The following is a 19,527-nucleotide window of genomic DNA, read 5'->3' on the forward strand; positions in this document are numbered from 1 at the left end:
AAATTTTCATTTTGATTCCTCTGGGTGGGGCCCATTTTTTTATATAAAATTGGTAAGTTTTTCTTTTTTTTTACACATTACTCACTCATAAGGAGAGCTAAATCTTGATTGATAATTAAATCAAACAATTATTTTTTTAGGTTCTTATTTAAATAACAAAATAATTCATAATTATATATGATATGATATAAAATAAAATAAAATTTTGAGTTTTTTAAGGTAGTATAAGATTTTAAAGTGTAAGATTTAATGTTAGAATGGAAAAATATTTCAGAATAATTTTCTTTTTGCCAGGTTCAAAAAATGAAAACTCTCTGGAAAATTATTTACTCAACATTTTTTACAATAAATTCTCTAGCGATAGGAAATGAAAAATTAATAGAATCATTTGAATCAATCAAAACATTTCATCCGATTTACAATGAGTCTCATGAAAATATAAAAAGTCAACCATCATCAAAATGGCCGCCATTTATAAATGATTATTATTATAATAATGGAGATTCGAGAGAAGAATTTTTATCCGAACAAGATGACATGTTATTTCCAACGAATTTCAATATGTATTCTAATAATAATAATAATAATAATAATAATAATAATAATAATTTTAAAATGAAAAAATTTAATCAACAAATGTATGATGTTTACGTGGGTTACGGTAAGAATTTTTTTTTTTTTTTTCAAACAATTTAAATTTCCGTTAAACGTTTTAATTACAAATTTCTTAACGAGAATCCATTACAAATTTTTTTTTTTTTTAAAGTAATTAACATACTATCGTGATTTGTTTATAATAATAATAATAACAGTCGAGTACTATCTAAACTGAAAATGTGTAATTAAGGAAAAAAAAAATTTCCGTTTAACGATTTTTAAATGTCGTAAATTTTAAATTTTAAATTTAAATTTAAACAAAAAAAAAAAAGAAAAGAATTTTCGTGCTTTAAAAGTATTAAAATTATCATCATTATGATTACTATTGATAGTATCCAGGTGTTATTGAAAAAGTTCATGTGGAAATTTGTAAATAAACTCGTTAGATAAGAAATTTTTTTTTTTTTTATCTGACTGATGGATTTTTTCTTACTTTCTCTCTCCCCACTTTTTAAAAAAACACATAAAAGAAAATCGATAATAATAATAATAATAATATATGATTTTTTACAGATTCGTTAAAATCAAGGTACGCCCCAAAGGAACCACCATCACACAATCAAGAAAATAAATACGTTATTAAAGAAACGAGATTAAAAGAAATAAGAAAAGAATTTATGTATTGGTTTTTTGATAAGGGTGGACCCGATGATAAGGGTGATTTACAAAAGGATATACATTGGTCAACCCCACAAATCCATAAAAATTTCAATTTTCAACTTCCTTTTTTCGGATTTCGATTTAATTACACAAGAGTAAAACCAAAAAAAAATTTTTTCTCTCTTTAATTTTGAAATTTTCTTCATTTTTATTTATTTAATTATTTGTAATTTTAGTTGTCTTTGAACGGATATTTAGAATTTAGTGATCCTCCAGAACAATACACGTACCCCCTCACTTTTCCAAACAAAGATTGGCCGAAAAAAAACGATCCTTCATTCATTGGAATTTTTTTTAGCAAATGCAGAATAGGTAAACTTAAACCAGATGATGCGGATCAAAGAGAACCCGGAGTTTACTTTAGGTAATGAATGTATTAAAAAAAACGATATATCGATATATCGAAGAGAGAGAATCGATTTATTCGATATTTACATCAATCATATATTTGACCGTTTAAACGTTTAACCGAAAAACCACCTTTTCGTTAACGTAATGTGTTTAGGTCAAGGTCAAATTTGAAAAATTCGTTTAATAATAATGATAGTAACGAGAAATTTATGTTTGAAATGTGTTTAATACGTTAAAAAAAAACAATTTATTATTATTATTTTAGACTTGAAAGAGATTTAGAAACAAGAACTGATGTTTTCGGGGTTGAAATGAGAGAACGTATAACTTGGGATATTCGAGAAGGAGTAATCGGATCAGATTCTTTCAATCCAAAACACGCTGCTATAATTACATGGAAAAATATTTCATTTGCTGGAGGCATCGACAATGCATTATATAAAGTAAAACTTATCATTAACGCGATGAACAACATCGAACAAAAACATTTTTTTTTATGGTTAATTTGTTTTTGTTGTAGACAAACACATTTCAAATGGTTTTAGCAACGGATGAAGTTTTTACTTACGTTATATTTAATTATAAAGATCTTCAATGGACGACACATACGGAAGCTGGAGGTGATACAACTGGAGGAGAAGGTGGAACGCCAGCTTATGTTAGTCTCCCAATAATAATAATAATTTTATTTTTTTTTTTACTTCGATTTAGTTTTACAAAAACTAAAAATTAATTTGTAAACGTACACGAATAATAAACCTAATAAACATAACATTATGTGTAATAATTTAAAATTTAACAACGACTAAATTTAATCAAGTTTCAAATTTGTTAATAATTTTTTTTAATGTTTGGGGATTTGATTGGGTATAATCTTATACATTGACCAAAATCAATTTGACGATGTGATATTATAGCATGAAAAATTTTTTTTTTCCAGGTCGGTTTTAACGCTGGAAATGGAACGCAATCGTTTGAATACAAACCGTATTCTCAAGATTCCGTTTTAAGAGATTTAACGGGTAGAGGTTGGGCTAACGGTTTTCCCGGAAGGCATATTTTTAGAATAGATGAAAAAATATTACTCGGAACATGTAATAAAGATATTGCTGGAGCTAATTTACCACTTTTTTTCGCACCTGAAAGTGGTAACATGTTAGGAGGTACGGTTGTCAATATAACCGGACCTTGTTTTCTACCCAACATGAGAATAAAATGTCGGTTCGACACGGAAGAAGTTATCGGAACTATTATCGATAAAAATCGAGCCGTGTGCGTTCAACCCTTTCTTTTAGCTGAGGGGTACGTACGATTTGAAATTTCCGTCGGTGAAAATGCTTATAATTGGAAAGGAAAATATTTCGTAGGTAAGATCAGCGTGTGTCCATTAATTGTGAAAATTCTTCCCTTATGTTGCTTTTAAACCTTTTTCTTTTTGTTCAGAAACTCCTGCCACGGCATCGGAAAAAATACATTTTCAAAGTGAAAGCGTACACGACAAAAATCCGCGGGAAATAATTATCACTTGGGATAATTATAATTTAACTGCCAATGCCGCAGCATCCCTAACAGTATCACTTTACGGATATAAAGAAACAACAATCAGACCGCAACTTATGTACATTGACGTGTTAGAGGTTAGGTTTTCCCTGATTTTTTAACGAACTTTTGAACATAAATACTTTCTCTTTTCCATCAACTAATTTCGATAATTAATTAATTTAACAGACAAATGTTGAAAATAATGGAAGGTATACAATAATTCCATCACGTTATTCGGAAAGAATAAATTCGCCGGCATTATTAGAATTAGAATTTGGATTTTTACATATAAATCTTACAAATCCAGAAGATGAAAAATTCAGTCCGTAAGTTGAAAAATAAATTTTTTTAATAAATAAATAAACAAATTATGTTATTTATTCGTTTTTTAAAGAGTTTTGTGGAGCAGACCCATTCCACTTGCATGGTATTTCGGTCCACAATGGAAAAGAAAATACGGTGAAAAATGGCCGGAAACTCTATGTAATAAATGGACAATGTACGACAGATATTTGAAAAATTTTGCTGCGGATATACCCATTTGCCCATGCAGTCTTCAACATGCTCTCTTAGACAAAGGAAGATTTCTACCTGATTTTTCATGTGATAAAGATACAAACATTGAATGTTTTTATAATAAAAATGCCGTACATTGTGTGAGAAGTGGGGCTCCGAGGTGAGGAGTATGGAAAAATCCAAATTACAAATTTTTTTAAAAAGCAAAGAAATTATTAAAAATTTATCATCAACAGCTTAGAAGGATCCGAGCAACAATGTTGTTACGATAAAACAGGATATCTAATGTTAAGTTACGATCAGCAATGGGGTTCCAAACCTAAAAGATCACACAATATAGGTTTCATACCTTGGAACGAAGCAAATAAAGTACCGACGCTTTCTCAATGGTTTCACGACATGATACCATTTTACAGTTGTTGTTTTTGGCAAGAAGAACAAGCGGTCGGGTGTGAAACTCTTAGATTTGAAAGACGTCCAAGTCAAGATTGTGTCGGGTATCAATCTCCATACGTAGGTAAGAAATCGCCATTTGCAACTGTAAACAATAATAAATCCAAATGAGTTAATAAATGATTAATGTTATGAAAAAGGTGTCGTATTTGGGGATCCACATTTCATAACATTCGACGGAATGGAATATACATTCAATGGAAAAGGAGAATTTATACTTGTGCAAGCCAACACGGGTAGAAATAAATTAAATGTTCAGGGACGTTTTGAACAATTACCTGAAAACATTTACGGTGAGGTAAAAGCGACAATGTTGACGGCTGTTGTGGGTAAGTATAAGGTACTGCCTGTCGTGAAAAACAAAAATTTAAATAATAAAATGTTTAATTAAAAGCTCAAGATAATTCATCATCGGTAATCGAAGTTAGGCTTCGACCAAGTGAAGCACAATGGCGGTATAGACTTGATGTTTTAGCAGATGGTAAAAAAATTTACTTTGATAGACCATCACTTAAAGTCCAACACTTTCCAGGTATATTATAGGTATTTTGTAAACGTGTCGAATTTATAACTCAATAATTTATCAACGTTCTTTTTGTCTCAGGTGTCACGGTATACACCCCCACATACATACTTAACCAATCGGAAGTGATAATCATGTTTCCTTCGGGAGCTGGAGTAGAAGTCATCGAAAACAAAGGTTACATGTCGACAAGAGTTTATTTACCCTGGTCTTTTGCTGTGAGTAATATTTTACCTCTTGTTAAAACAAATCGTGTATTTTCTGCTGACACGATGGATAATTTTCAGAATAAAACAAGAGGACTTTTGGGAACTTTTAATTTTGATTATGGCGACGATTTTGTATTACCCGATGGTTCAACCGTGTCACTCAACATCAACACAAATGATTTCAGAAGCATACATGAAAATTTTGGAATGAAATGTAAGAATTTAATTTAACCTTGCAGGCGAAAAAAAAAAAGTATATTTTCTCATTAAAAAATTTGATTATTTTAAGGGATGCTAGAAGAAAGGGAAGAAAGTGAAAAGGGTGGTGCACTATTTACGAGGGATTATGGTAGAATGAGTAGTTATTATTCGAATCGTACATTTTTACCAGAGTATAAACGTGATGCGGTTGATATAATACCAGAAAACAGGTTAAATTATGCCATTTTTTTTTTTTTTTTTAATTTTAAAATTTAAAAAGTAATGAAGGGTAAAAATTTTTTTTTTTTTAAAATTCTAGAACATACGATCGAGAAAAAGCTAAAGAATTATGTGGTGGATCTTATCAATGTCAATATGATTACGCATTAACGTTAAATAGAGATTTTGTTCATTTCACCCTTAATTACTATGACAGTTATATAAACATACAAAAAACAAATCAAAGAAAAGGTTTGTTGTTTGTTGTTTGTCGTTTGTCGTTTGTCGTCCTATTTTCTATTAAATAAAATATTTACTTACATTTTTTTTTTAGTGATATCTTGCGGAGTACTCGAAACGCCAAGATTTGGTAGAAAAAGTAATTTTTTCTTCACACCTGGAACAAAAGTTACATTTGAATGTAATCAAGATTTTACTCTTGTTGGGGATCAAAAAAGGATTTGCATGCCTGACGGTCATTGGGATATACCAACATATGGATACACGGAGTGCTTACGTAAGAATGATGCAATCGTACCTTTTTTTTTTTTTTCATTTCATTTTCCAGCAGTCCCTCCCTCCACACATTAAATAGTTATATAAAACGAGTGGATACATTTTAAATTTGTTTAGGTCAAGTAGAATACCAGCAAAAACAAGGCTGGATGGCTGTTGCATTTATCGGTGGAACCCTCATACCTGTCATCATTTGCTTACTTTTAATTTACGTCACTTTTTATCGTGATCGAAATGATGATGAAAGAATTCGGAAATACTCGGATAGAACGTGGCATAATAGAAGCACAAAATCATTACATTCTAGTATTTCCGATCCTGAAAAAAATTTAGATTACGATAATTTATTGAATCCTATATCGAAAAGGCGACTCTACGACGGAACGTACAGGACTCGCGAACCTATAAAAGGAAAACCTTTAGTCGATTTTACCGATAAAAATGATAATTTACAAGACGTGTCCAAATCCGATTTGGATAAATTTAAAAATATAATTACATTTAGTGAAAGTGGATTAATACCTGAAATTCGTACCTCGGTACCGGTAAGCCCGTCGAACAGTTCGAAAACGGAAATTAAATCTGAACGTTCTAAATCCGATGATGAGGAAAGCAGCAGCATAATAGAACAATCTAAAAATCCAAATGTTAGTTATAACGAACTTTCGAGCGAAAGTTACGAAGATACCGATTACGAAGTACCCGTTAATAAAAATTTACAAAATATATTTAATAATCGTTCGAATACCGGGTTAGAAAAAGCATTCGCAAGACGATCAGGTTCGTCTAAAAGTTCTGCATCGTATAAATCCGCAACAACCACCGGAGGAATAACAGATTACTCCGAAATAAAAGAATCTAAACATTACACTAGTTCGAGCACGGACTCCGACCGACATATTGAAAAAACAGCAGACGACAAAACATTTAGCGCGCGTAATAAAAAAAATAAAATTTACACGACGAGACCGACTAGCGTAGTACAAACGGCCATTTAATCATTCCAACTTGCCTCAGGTTTTAAATTAATAATTTTTTTTTTTACAAACAAACATAATTAAATATCTATAAGATTTAATTTAATTATATAAATAATAATAATAATAATAATAAAATCCCCCCGTGATGGTAATGGTGGTATTCATTCACTTTCACTTAATTTTTTTATAAATTTTCTTCTTGTATATATATAAATGAAAAATTTTTTTTTTTTAAATTGGTAAAATTTCTTTTCCACATTTTTTAAAAAATTTTCCGAACAGACGGAAAAAAAAGGTTTTCCTTTTAAACAAAAAAAAAAGAAAATTCGCGAAAAACTTATAAATCAAACAATTAATTAATAACATCCTTACATTTAATTAATTAAACCTTTACAAAAAGGAAAAAAAAAAATTTTTTTTTTTGAATTATTAAATTGTGGAACAGAAATTTTTCCATGCGATTTTATTATTATTATTATTATTATTATTATTATTATTATTATTATCATTATTATTATTTTGTATGTATTTGTTTTGATTGTTTTAAAAAAAAAAAAAAAAAACGCGTGGAATAAAAAAAAATGTTTCATAATTTAAAACAAAAAAAAAAAAAAAATTTTTTTTCTTCTTCCCTTTTTTGTAATAAATAAATCCCTTCTTTAAATCCCAATTTTAAATCCCTTTTCTTACTAATAATCCCTCTCTTATTTTGTTAATAATAAATTTTGATTAATGATAATAACAACAACACCAAATCTATTATTATTATCTTCACACACAGAAGAAAAAAACTTTTTCATATTTTATCCAATTCTTACAAACAAATAATAATAATAATAATAATTGAATTACAATTTAATAAAATTTAATTTAATTATAAAAATTCATCCTCATGATTAAATAAATAATAATAATAATAATAATAATATTTTCAATAGGAATGCAAGAATATTCTCAAAGGCAAGCTGGAATAACTTGGGCCATAGTTTTATGCATATTGATACCCATTGTTCTCATCATTGTTTTTTTCGCATTTAAACAATTTCGAAAAGACAAACAACAACAACAACGACAACCACACATCGAATATAGAATGTGAGTAATATACAATAATTTTTACTTTTTCAAATAATAAATAATAATAATTACTTTTTTTAAAAAAAAAAAAAAAAAACAGGAACGAACCATCTTTAACAAGGCACACACCAATGAGTACATTTAAAGAACCTACAGAAAACGATAAATTAAATTAAATTGAAAATAATAATAATAATTACATGTAGAATAAACAATAATTGTGTCGAAAACAAAAGTGACGAAAATAACGAATTAATTATTATTATTATTATTATTAATTTTTTTTATAATAAAATTATTTATTAATTTCAATTTTTTATATTTTTTTTATTTAAGTTATAAAAAAAACGGCTAGTTGAGTAAGAAAAAAAAAAAATTTAGTTGTTTTATTAATTAATAAGTAGTCCGTTAATAATAATAATAATAATAATTAAAAGTTTGTAAACATAATAATAATAATAAGTTAATAAATAAATAAATAAAAAAAGAAAATTTTTTTAAATTAATGTTTTATCAACATCATCGTAGGTTTTAACTTTTTTTTTTATTCTTCCATGTTTTTTTTTTTCCATTGATTTTACCTTTGAAATTTTAAACAATAAACAAATAATTTTCTTTCCTTTGTTCGATTATAAATAAATAAATAAATAAGAAAAAATTACATTCAATAAAATTTTTTTTTTTTCCCTTAAATCCATTTTTAAAAAGAATTTCGATTTTTATTTAATCTGAATCGTAAGAGAGAGAAAGAGAAAGAAAAAGAGAGAGAGAGAGCCAGAGAGAGAGAGAGAAAGAGAGACAGAAACAGGAAATAAAAATTTTTTAATATGAAAATCAAATTTTTAAAAGGAAAGAACAAAATTTACACCCAAAACCAAAAAAAAACAAAAAAAAAAAATACAAACTTAATTATTATTATTATTATCATCATCATTATTAATTTTGTTATTTATTTATTAATTTTTAATAAATTAAAATTATATAAAACTTAAAAACTATATACTTATAATCAATACGAGACTAGAAATAAAAAAAAAAAAATGCCGGCACAAAAAAAAAAAATAAATTTACAAGCCACTCCCCCTCTCCTCCTCCTCCCTCCTCCCCCAAATTCTTCCGTGTGAAAATAATAATAATAATAATAATAATAATTTTGCCCAATGAAACATTTTAATCCGACACCCCCCCCCCGCCAAATGATCGATTAAATATGTAAAAAAAAAAATTTTCTTTCTTTTATTTCAAATTAAATAATATAAAAAAATATATTAAAATTTATTAAAGAAATTACGTTTTCCTTTTTTCCTTTTTTTTTCCTTTTTTCTATTAATAGAAATTATACAACAACAAAAGAATTTTCCTTTTTTGGATACTTTTAAAAAAAAGTACAAACAAAAAAAAAAAAAAAAAAAAACGTACAATGTAATAAAACAAAAAAGAAAAACAAAAAGAAAAGAAAAAGAAAATCTTCAATACTGTATACATATATATATATATATAGACTGTAAAAACATGGAAAAGTAAATTTATTTATTTATATTTATTTATATTTTTATTTATTTTTTTTTTTAAAATTTTATAGGGTGATAAATTATTATTATTATTATTATTATTATTATTTAAACATTATTTATACATTTTTTGAAAGGCTTCTTGAAAGCTTGGAGCTTTTATACCCGACGTATTATTTGTATAATAATTATTGGTCGTCATGCTCATTTGAGACTCGAATTCGTATTCGGAATTTTTTTCCCTCGAAAGTTCAACTAAATTTTGCATGACTCTATCCATTTCCATTTGAACCCTTTGTTCCTTAATATTTTCGATCCTTTCCTCCGACTCTTCCGTTTTCCTCTCATCCCCGAGGGTTGTCACGGAATCGTTACCCTCGTTTTTCGTATAAAACATTTTATCTTTGGCTGTTCGCATGTCTCTCAACTTTCCCGAATTGTTTTTATACTGACCGTGTCCCAAAACGGAATTTTTCACCGGGAGCACTCCCATACTTCCCACGTCCGAACCGAACCTATCGACGAGAGCATTCGCGTGGTGAGACCCCCCACTGGTACTTTCACTTTGACGAACCGTTTCCGACGTTTTCGCAATGACCGAATCGAATATTTTCGAAAAATTTTTATCGTCCAATTTTTCCTCTTTTATTTCGAGGTCCGTCAACAGGGATGTGTCCTCCGTTTTTATCTTTTTCTCTTCCGGTTTCAGTCTTTCCGGTGACTTTTGCTGCTGCTGTTGCTGCTGCTGATGATATTCTTGAAGAGCTCTTTTCCTAACGTGTTCGAACTTGTGCCTTTCGTTCGACATGACTTTTGATGTGACGCTTATGCAATCGGGAATGTTTTGAAGAGGACCCTCGCGTTTGACGTTTATGTTCAAAACGGATTCTCTTTCTCTTTTCTCTTTCGTTAAACTAAGAGCTGCTGATTCTTGTTTCGTTATCGACACGTTTATTTTAACGTCGGGATTTTTTTCGACGGATTTTTGTGGTTTCGTTAGAAACGTTGAAGGCGAGGCATTAGTCGTCGGACTGATTGTTATCCCGCTGGGAAGAGGGATTCCGATCGAAGGAGAACTGCTTCGTCCGGATTTCGTTTCCCCGCAATCTTTCACTTTCGAAATGTAAACCGATGAATTTTTCGTTAAATTTAATACTTCCGCACTCGGAGTCATGTCTTTGAAAACGGATTCGTTCACTGGAGATATAGTTACTGTATTTGGCGAAATTTGTTTACTCCCCGACGAGGGATTCGAATGGATTTCTATCGTTTTTAGTACACTTTGAGAACTCCCGTAATTCCGATTGGACGATACGGATTTACTTAAATTATTCGGTGAAGTGTTTTTCGATGCGTTCGTGCGAATCACGTTCGTGTTCAAAACCGCACTCGGAGACGAAGTTTTAACTAAACGATTAGGCGACACGGATTGCTGGACTCCCCTACCACCACCGGAATTCGTTTGATGACCGGGATTCCGACTTATGGACGTTTGAGATCCAGAAATTCGATCTAAATATTCTTGTACGTTGAGTCGATTGAGACTGACTTGTAACCGGCTGTTTTGAACGTTGTTTTGAAGGGAAGACACGGTTGTTATGTTTGATTTAGAGGTGGTGGTGCTGGTGCTGGTGCTGCTTCCGCTACTACTACCAGAGCTACCAGTACTACTCGGTGTTTTCCTCGGCAACAATACGGATTTGACTTCGGGACTTTTACTCGGTGTTTGCGAAGTTGATTTTCTACCTACCCCACTTGTAGGATGTATGGATAAAGAAGATGATGGGGAACCCGTCGTCGAACTTGACTTACGATGGCTCACTCCGGACGAAGAAACCTGAGAGGATATCTTTTTCAACGAATTCGATTGATTTCCAACTCCCAACATTTTACTTATACTTTTTTGTTTTTGTTCTTCCGCCAATCTGAAACGTATGATTTAAACAATAACAAAAAATAATGATAATAATAATAAAAATGTGTTTTTTTTTTTTTAAATTTACCTCGATGGCGAACCGTTGACTTGAGCCTCTTCCAATAGTATATCAACCGTCATCCATTCTTTGGGCCAAAACGTTTTCACCTTGGTTTCCATAAAATTTCTAATGTAATCGATTAATGATTCTTTTCTAGGACGAATAATATAATAACAATTTTTCCTATATTGAACTACTTCTCGAAGGTGATGTCGAAGTTCATCGTTCCATGGAAATTTCCTTTGTGGTAAACAACTAGGATCGATGCTCCTGAAAACGTACATTACGTTACCACATATTCCTTGTTGTTTTTATTCGTTACAAAATCGTATTTTTATCATAAAAATCGTGTACTCTGTGTTTAATTAATTTTAACACGCCGCTATAAAATGCCTTTTTATTGATATTTTAAAACATTTACAGCGTTAATATTTATAACATTTGAAAGGTATCGATTGCACTACATACCGATATATATATATATATTTAAAGTTTATTATTGAAAGAATCGGTTCTTTTCTTTACATCACCTATAAACTTTCCATTTAATAAAACCCACCGTATCACGCACACACACACCAACCAAAAAAAAGGCAAAAAAAAAAAAGCAATCAGGGTTAAAAAGCAAAACAATCATGTTAATATTGATGTAACCGTGTAATAAATCAAACCCAAGATATTTATGTGTAGAATAATGAAAAATAGAGCAAAAAAAGGCGCGAAAACAAGAAGGCGGTGAAACTTTCCCGCTTGTATTTTACACATAATTTTTTTTCCCAATGTAAAGAAATCATCATTTCAAAATGCAAAAGAAAATAATAATAATAATAATAATAATAAAATAAAAGTGGTGAACTTTAAAGAAGCATAATTTATGTTAATGTATATAAATATATAGAAATGAAAGTGAATTGTAAAAGCCCCGTGAAACAAGAAAGGAAAAAAGAAAAAAAGAAAAAAAAAAAAGAAAAAAGTATTGTTGCAACCTCGACGCCATTAAACAATTAATTTTTTGGGCTCTTACCAATAATATCGAGACAGCTCCGCGTATATTTGCGGGCTAAACAAAAAAAAAACAAAAATAATAATAATAATAATAATAATCTTATAACATTTCAAACTTGTTCATTAAAAATTATCATGTAAAACAAACGACAAACAAACAAACAAACAAAAAAAAAAAAGAAAACCGATACTAAAGCTTTTTTCTACCACAAACATTATTTTTTAAAATTTTAAATAAATTTAACTAATAAATCAATCCAAAATTATTAAGGATTAATATAAAAAAATTTCATTATTCCAAATTAAATAGATGTAATAAATATAAATAAAAAAAATTTTTTTTTTGTCTTTACCTTGTGCCAGCTGCTTTGGTATATTCATTAAAATAATTTGATTCCAAAAGTGGCATCATGGCCGTTACCATTTCCTTTAACCTAAAAAATATAAGTAAATAAATATAAATATTAATTGAAATGATTTCTGATTTTGTAAGAGAGAGAGAGAGAGAGAAATTATCTCAAACTAACTTTCTCAAGTGAGCAGACATTTTAGTTTCCTCTTGTAAAACGAGTAATTTTTTAGTTCTTTTAGTTATATTATCCTTTTTCATTTGCAAAATGTCGGCAACGTGTTCGAGAAGTGCGCTTCTCTCGGCCATTGGTAATTCCCGAAGACGTTCATCTAGACTAAAATTAAATAAAATAAATAATCACTCGAAAACTAAATAGTTTTTTTTGTTTTCAAACATCAGAAAAAGGGATGAAATGTGTGTGTGTGTGTGTGCGCGTGTGTGCGTACCTTAACAAAAGAGTGTTTAATTTGGAATTGAAATATTTAGTTTTTTCTTCTTTCGAGATCTCTAATATTTTAGCGATGAGCTCTTTTAAGTTTTCGCTAAATTGAGCAAATGATTTGGCAGTGATATCTTTAACAATTGTTCCATTCACGGTTGGTGGTGGTGGTGGTGGTGGTGGTTTATACCCCGATCCTTCTTCACTAATTTTAGGTACGGTTTTGTTGTCTTTTTCATTCGACGTGTCTTCACTAGAATCTGAATCGGATTCTATAAAAAAAAAAAAAAAAAATTAATATTAAAAATGAGGATAAATACGAAAATATGAAGGCAACGACGAAATCAAGTACCCGAACTTGAAGATTCGGAGGGATCACTACTTGACGAATAAAGACGTTTTTCCACCACGTCTGCTCCTGTTGCAACAGCCTCAATGACTTCTGTAGCTCCATCTCTTTCTTTTGAAAAATCCTTAGCCGCCGTCGCTGCCGCCGCTGCTGCTGCTGCTGCCGCTACCACCGTTATTTTTTTCTTATTATTCGTACTCTAAAAAGAAAAAAAAAAAAAAATTAACATTTCCATAACGGTGAATCATATTTTCATGAAAATTAAATAAAAAAAAAAAAAATAACTACCTCTTTCTCAGCATCATCTTCGCTCACATTATTATTATTATTATAATTAATATTAACAGTGCTAGCAATATTACTGTGGTTATTATTATTATTATTATTATTATTATTATTATTACTATTATCACTAATATTATTGATACTATTATTATTACTAATAACTAAATTTGTCACGTTTGACTTCTTATCGTGTTCCACAGTTTTCAATTTATTCTTTTTAAATTCATTTATATTTTTACGATATTCGAGAGAACCGGAAAAAGGTTTTTTATGTAATAAATGATCAGGTATCTTGGGAGTTGCAGTCTTTCTAATTTTTTTACTTCTGTGCTGATATTCACCTGATCTTTTCCTATTTTTAATAAAGCTACTCTGAAGATTGCTATTATTATTATTGTTATTACTAAGGTTTGTATTAATATTATTATTATTATTATTATGATTAATGTTATTAGTATTATTATTATTATTATTATTATTATTACTATTGTTATTATTGTGACTGCTGTGGTTGTTATTATTATTATTGTTACTACTATTTATAGAGATTACATTGTTGTTGATGATGCTACTATTGCTGTTGTGAATATTGCTCTGGTTTTTGCAACTTTCTTTTCCTTCATTTTCCTCATCAGAGGTTATTTTTCTAGAATTCTGCAAAAAAAAAAAAAAAAAAAAAATTAAACCCAATTTCCTTCGAATAAATTTTAATGGGGGAAAAAACGATTAAAAACTACAAATACAAACCAGTCTATTATGAGTTAAAAATTTATCAACATCTTCGCTAGTCGAACTAGATGAATTGTCTTCTCTAACAAAATTTAATTTTCCTCTATTTATGTAAAAACCACCAAATTCAGTCTGTATTCCACTCGGAACTAAATCATTCACCTTAAAAAAAAAAAAAAAAAACATGATAAATTTGAGTTCAATCGACAACTCCATTTAATAATACTAAAATATTAAATTTTCATAATGACTAATAACTAATCAATTAATTAACCTAATAAAAAATGTTATGGCATTAAAAAATAACTTACCGCATCTGAATTATCTATAAATGAATCTTCCTCATCGTAGCCTTCTCCAAGTTCAGCATAATCATTACATGTCCCCTGTAAATAATTAAAAACGAGAGTTATGTCAGCCATTTGTATAAAAAATTAATATATATCAATTTCCAATATTTTGCACTTACATATTTTTCCTCGTATAATTTTGCTATGGCTTCAACATCTGAATCTTCTTCACTGAATGGATTCGATTTGTTTGTTGTCTCTTCATTACTAATTTTTGGTTTTACTTTTTTTTCCTTTAACTGTAAAAAAGAAAAAGGAAAAAAAGACATGAGAGCAAGTTCTTCGAAAATATAATGATAAAACATTTATGTAACATTAACATTCGAATACAAATCGAAAAGTATGGCATTAACAGTCGTTTCCAATTCGCTAAAACACATTTCATAAAATTATTTTCCACCATGATAAAAACAAATAATAATAATAATAATAATAATTTAAAAAATACATTTAAAAATTTTAATGATAATTCTAGGCAAAACAAATTAAAATAATGCATCAACAATTAAATTGGAAAAATTCAAAAAAAAAGTAGGAAATGTTTTCATTTTATTAATAATTATTATAATAAATTTAAATAAAATACATGTTAAAAAAAATTAATGAAGGAGAAATAAAGTAAATGACATTAAAAGCAATCAAGGACAACAACAAAAAAAATTGATGATGAAAGAAAAGATAAACGCAATTAAATATAATTAATTAAAAAAAAGAAAAAAAAAATTAAAATTAAACACATAGAATAGGTAAAATAAATAGAAATCATTATTAAGTATTTATTAAATAATAATAAAAAATTTTTAATTGTAAAAAAAAAAAAAAAAAAAAAAATGGAAAGTTATCCAGGCCGATATTGCAATATGTAAATTACAATGAAAAATTTAAAAAAAAAAAACATTAAATGAATTGTCGTACGCCCAAGTACGTAAAACGGAAAAAATCTTCTAACGGTACCGCATATTAAAAAAACTTTATAGGAAGAACGAATGAGTGAGAGAGAGAGAGAGAGAGAGAAGAGACAACTGCCACAAAATACTAAAAATCGGATTTGAAAAAAAAAAGAAATTTTTTTTTTTATTAATAAATACAAAATAATTAAATATCGAAACATTAAACGTGACAGTTAAGAAATTATCATCATCGTCATGCAAAAAAAAAAAAACTTTCACAACCGATCATGAAATTAAAGATTATTATTAATAATACTTTTAAATTCGATAAACGATGAAAAAAATTAAAAAAAAAAAAAAATTAATAATAAATAAACGTTGCGGATTATCAAATAAAATTTAAAAAGTATTGCAAATATTAAATCGTCATTAAAAACATTCCAAATAAAAAAAAAATATTTAAAAAAAAATGGCAACGTCGTCGTGATTATTAGGAAATGACGTTTGAAAAGGTGAATCCACCACAATTGAAATAAATACAGTTAAAAAAAAAAAAAAAAAAAGACAGACAGCGCTAAAGAAAAGAGAAAGAGAAAGAGAGAGAGAGAGAAGGAGAAAATCACCTTGAAATAAATTACACAAAATATTGTACAATGAAAAATAAAAAAGGGTGGAAAATAAGCAAAAGAAAGACTTGTACTACTAAAGGGTAAGAATAAGAACAAACACTCACGAAATGTTTTTAAAAAAAAGAAAAAGCGTAGGATTTTATATAATACCTTAAACAGGTACGACGACGGCATCACTTTCAATTTTTTTTAATATTCCATATAGAAAAAATAGCAAAGGTATTTGTGATAACATTAAAAAAAAAAAAAAAAAAAAATGTCTCTACTAACTCATCCATTTCCCCCATTTTGTTTTTCTCTCTCTCTCTCTCTCTTGATAAAACGAATAAAAAAAAAAAAAAAAAAAGAATTCATTGACTTAATTGTTTTATTCGCCATTGCTTCCCCGTCACAACTGAATTGTTTTCGAGAGAGTAAATTGAAATCGATTACAAGTAAATTTATCAAAACAAAACAAAACACACAAAGTTTGTCCTGAACATAAGAAAAAAAAAATGAAAATAACAAACACACATTTTAACCTTAATATAAATATTTACACATATATATTTAAGAGAGAGAAAAAAAAAAGAAAAAAAAATAAAACTAAAATATTTATGTTGAATATGACTTATAATAGTAAAAGTCATTTTAAATTGATGACTGAAAATTCAACCAGATAAGCTTCAAATATGGCGACTAGTTTTTCAGAGCCCTTTCCTTCAATAACTATGTATAAAATTAGAGCAAGCTATATAATCAAGATAAATGGGTAAGGGTAAATACAATAAAAACCCTGCCATCCTAGGGATTCATAATCAAGTCATCCAATCATAAAATCAAAACAACATCTTTTAAATTGACCCAAAACTATTGAATTTATTTAAAATATTACGTTTTTCACTCACGGGAAATTATCGCATGTAATAATAATTATTTATTTGACTTGCCTGTAAATTTCGTAGTAAATCCAAGAAATCAAACTCTGGGTAGGAATCTGTTGTTTCGGTGATATCCAAGTCCAACCTAGTTGATGTGTTGTACTTGATAGTTTTGTCAAATTCATTCTTGTGTATTTCATTTTTGTTATCGCACATAATTAAATAACATCAATAAATAACGTAAAGTAAATGAAATTTATCACATATAAAGAACCAATTACATTTTTAACATTTAAACACATGTCGAAAAATGCACCAAACAAGAAACAACATGGCGCATGGCCGTTGTTTTGATTTTGAATACAGAAGATTCTAATTCTATACTTAACTTATGATGAGTTTTTTTAATTTTCAAAATGGCCGCATTTAAACGTCATTTATATAGGGCTCATGTTTAGCTTATGTAAACGTTCAAAATATATATTATACGCGGGTGTTTTATTATTTTATGATTTTTATATATCTATGATTTTGTAAAAAGCAATTGAAATTTTTGAAATAAGAAAACTTTATCTTAAAAATTTTTTAATTTAAACAAAAAAAGGGAAATGATTACGTTAAGTTAAAACTAATTTCCACTCCCGATATTAATAATTTAAAAAAATTTCATTTTATTTATATTAAGTGTGTGTGTGTAACGATTACGGTTTAAATAAATTTGTTTACCTAACGGTTAATCCACCTGCTTTATGATGATAATAATAAAAAGTATCAATTAAATTATAATAAAAATTTTTAATTTGTTTTTAAATAGATTTAAATGATAGATTTTAAATTAAAAACATTTTTTTAAAGTGAAAAATAATAATTTATGTAGTAAACGTTACTTACCCGCATTGTCACGTTCCACATCTGAAAATTTAATCACCTTATTGAAACACTTCAAATAATTTACAAAAAAAAATTAAAATTAAATTTTAAATTAAAATATATTTACGTCATTTTAATTAATTAATTAATTATAAATCATAAAGAAACATTCAAGGAAATTAATGAATTAATAAAAAAAAAATTAAATTAAATTTATTTTAGACAAAAAAAAAAAAGATTGAATTTATTTTTAGCTACATTTATAGTAAAATAATGATAATAATAATTATTGAGGCGTTTTTTTTTATTATTGGATAATTAAGATTTATTTATTAAATAATTTTTAGAGACAACAATAAGCTAAAACATTTTCTTTGTGAATTTTTTTTAATTTTGTAATATATAGCAGTAAAAAATCTATTTATCAAGGCTTTTTTTTTTAAATTAATGATAATTTATTTCGGTGGGCATTATTATTATTATTAATAACATATAAATTTATATATATATATACACACGTACACTTTAATATGTTTTAAAGAGATGAATGAATAATGAATTAAAATAAATAAATAAAACAATGAAATTATACGGGTAAAATAAAGCACAACAACAACAACCTTCAACTCTATTGTTGTAAATAAAGCAAATAAAAAAATAATAATAATAATAATTTGTTACTTTTGTAAAAAATAAATTATTTTAAAACTAAATAATATTTACTTTAGTCATAACATTAAAAAAATAAAAATAAAACAAAATTTTTTACTTAAATTATTTACAAATAAAATGGCGGTTAAGCTTATTTTTGTTTTCCAATATGGCTGACAAGTTACAACTTAACATTTTGTCGAAGGCAATTATTATTATATTATATTAGACGGAAATTTTATTTATTTATTTATTAATTGAAAAATTAAAATTATTAAATGCTTATTAAAATTATTAAAATTATGTAGATATCATCAATAACAATTATGATTATTATTATTATTTAACTTTAATTTATTAATTACGTTTGTTTCCACCCCCCACCCCCGTGCCTCCCCCACTTGCGAAAAGCATTAATATATTATTAAATTTAATTTAATTAAAAAAAATGGTTACATTTGTCAATCAATGACGTCATACATAATTTTTTTTTTTTCTATGCATTTTAGTGTGAATAAGCAAAAAAATAAATAAAAATTTATTAACTTATTAATTAATAATAATAATAATAATAATTTTAATACTAAAATAATTTACCTTAATGTATATTATTTATTCATATTATTTTATTTATTACATTATTATTATTATTTATAAAAATGATAATGAGACACTTTTTTTTTTTTATAAATATATAATTTATATAATTTTAAGCATTTGTTTTTTT

At 27.4% G+C, this 19,527-nt stretch overlaps 3 protein-coding genes across 3 annotated transcripts; 1 reads left to right on the forward strand and 2 right to left on the reverse strand.

The window, feature by feature from the left end:
- Window positions 1–303: 303 nt before the first annotated feature.
- Phum_PHUM122540 (sushi domain containing protein, putative) lies at window positions 304–6,845 on the forward strand (the record flags this gene model as incomplete). The annotated part of the gene is made up of 18 exons (XM_002424195.1): window positions 304–661; window positions 1,171–1,412; window positions 1,494–1,681; window positions 1,934–2,111; window positions 2,189–2,326; window positions 2,609–3,035; window positions 3,112–3,305; window positions 3,397–3,536; window positions 3,605–3,886; window positions 3,963–4,243; window positions 4,320–4,508; window positions 4,574–4,711; window positions 4,784–4,920; window positions 4,990–5,125; window positions 5,201–5,342; window positions 5,432–5,583; window positions 5,666–5,848; window positions 5,965–6,845. The coding sequence occupies 18 exons, from the start codon at window positions 304–306 to the stop codon at window positions 6,843–6,845; spliced, it is 4,386 nt and encodes a 1,461-aa protein (XP_002424240.1).
- Window positions 6,846–9,530: 2,685 nt separating this feature from the next.
- Phum_PHUM122550 (ubinuclein/yemanuclein, putative) lies at window positions 9,531–15,280 on the reverse strand (the record flags this gene model as incomplete). The annotated part of the gene is made up of 11 exons (XM_002424196.1): window positions 9,531–11,329; window positions 11,432–11,661; window positions 12,924–13,082; window positions 13,195–13,459; window positions 13,540–13,735; window positions 13,825–13,897; window positions 14,003–14,193; window positions 14,569–14,712; window positions 14,862–14,936; window positions 15,020–15,139; window positions 15,221–15,280. The coding sequence occupies 11 exons, from the start codon at window positions 15,278–15,280 to the stop codon at window positions 9,531–9,533; spliced, it is 3,312 nt and encodes a 1,103-aa protein (XP_002424241.1).
- A 1,764-nt stretch (window positions 15,281–17,044) lies between these two features.
- Phum_PHUM122560 (uncharacterized protein) lies at window positions 17,045–17,479 on the reverse strand (the record flags this gene model as incomplete). Its single annotated transcript, XM_002424197.1, has 2 exons — window positions 17,045–17,149; window positions 17,345–17,479. The coding sequence occupies 2 exons, from the start codon at window positions 17,477–17,479 to the stop codon at window positions 17,045–17,047; spliced, it is 240 nt and encodes a 79-aa protein (XP_002424242.1).
- Between the last annotated feature and the right edge of the window lie 2,048 nt (window positions 17,480–19,527).

This window comes from Pediculus humanus, genomic scaffold (genome assembly GCF_000006295.1).
Source record: "Pediculus humanus corporis 1103172107470 genomic scaffold, whole genome shotgun sequence".
Classification (NCBI taxonomy): Eukaryota; Metazoa; Arthropoda; class Insecta; order Psocodea; family Pediculidae; genus Pediculus; species Pediculus humanus.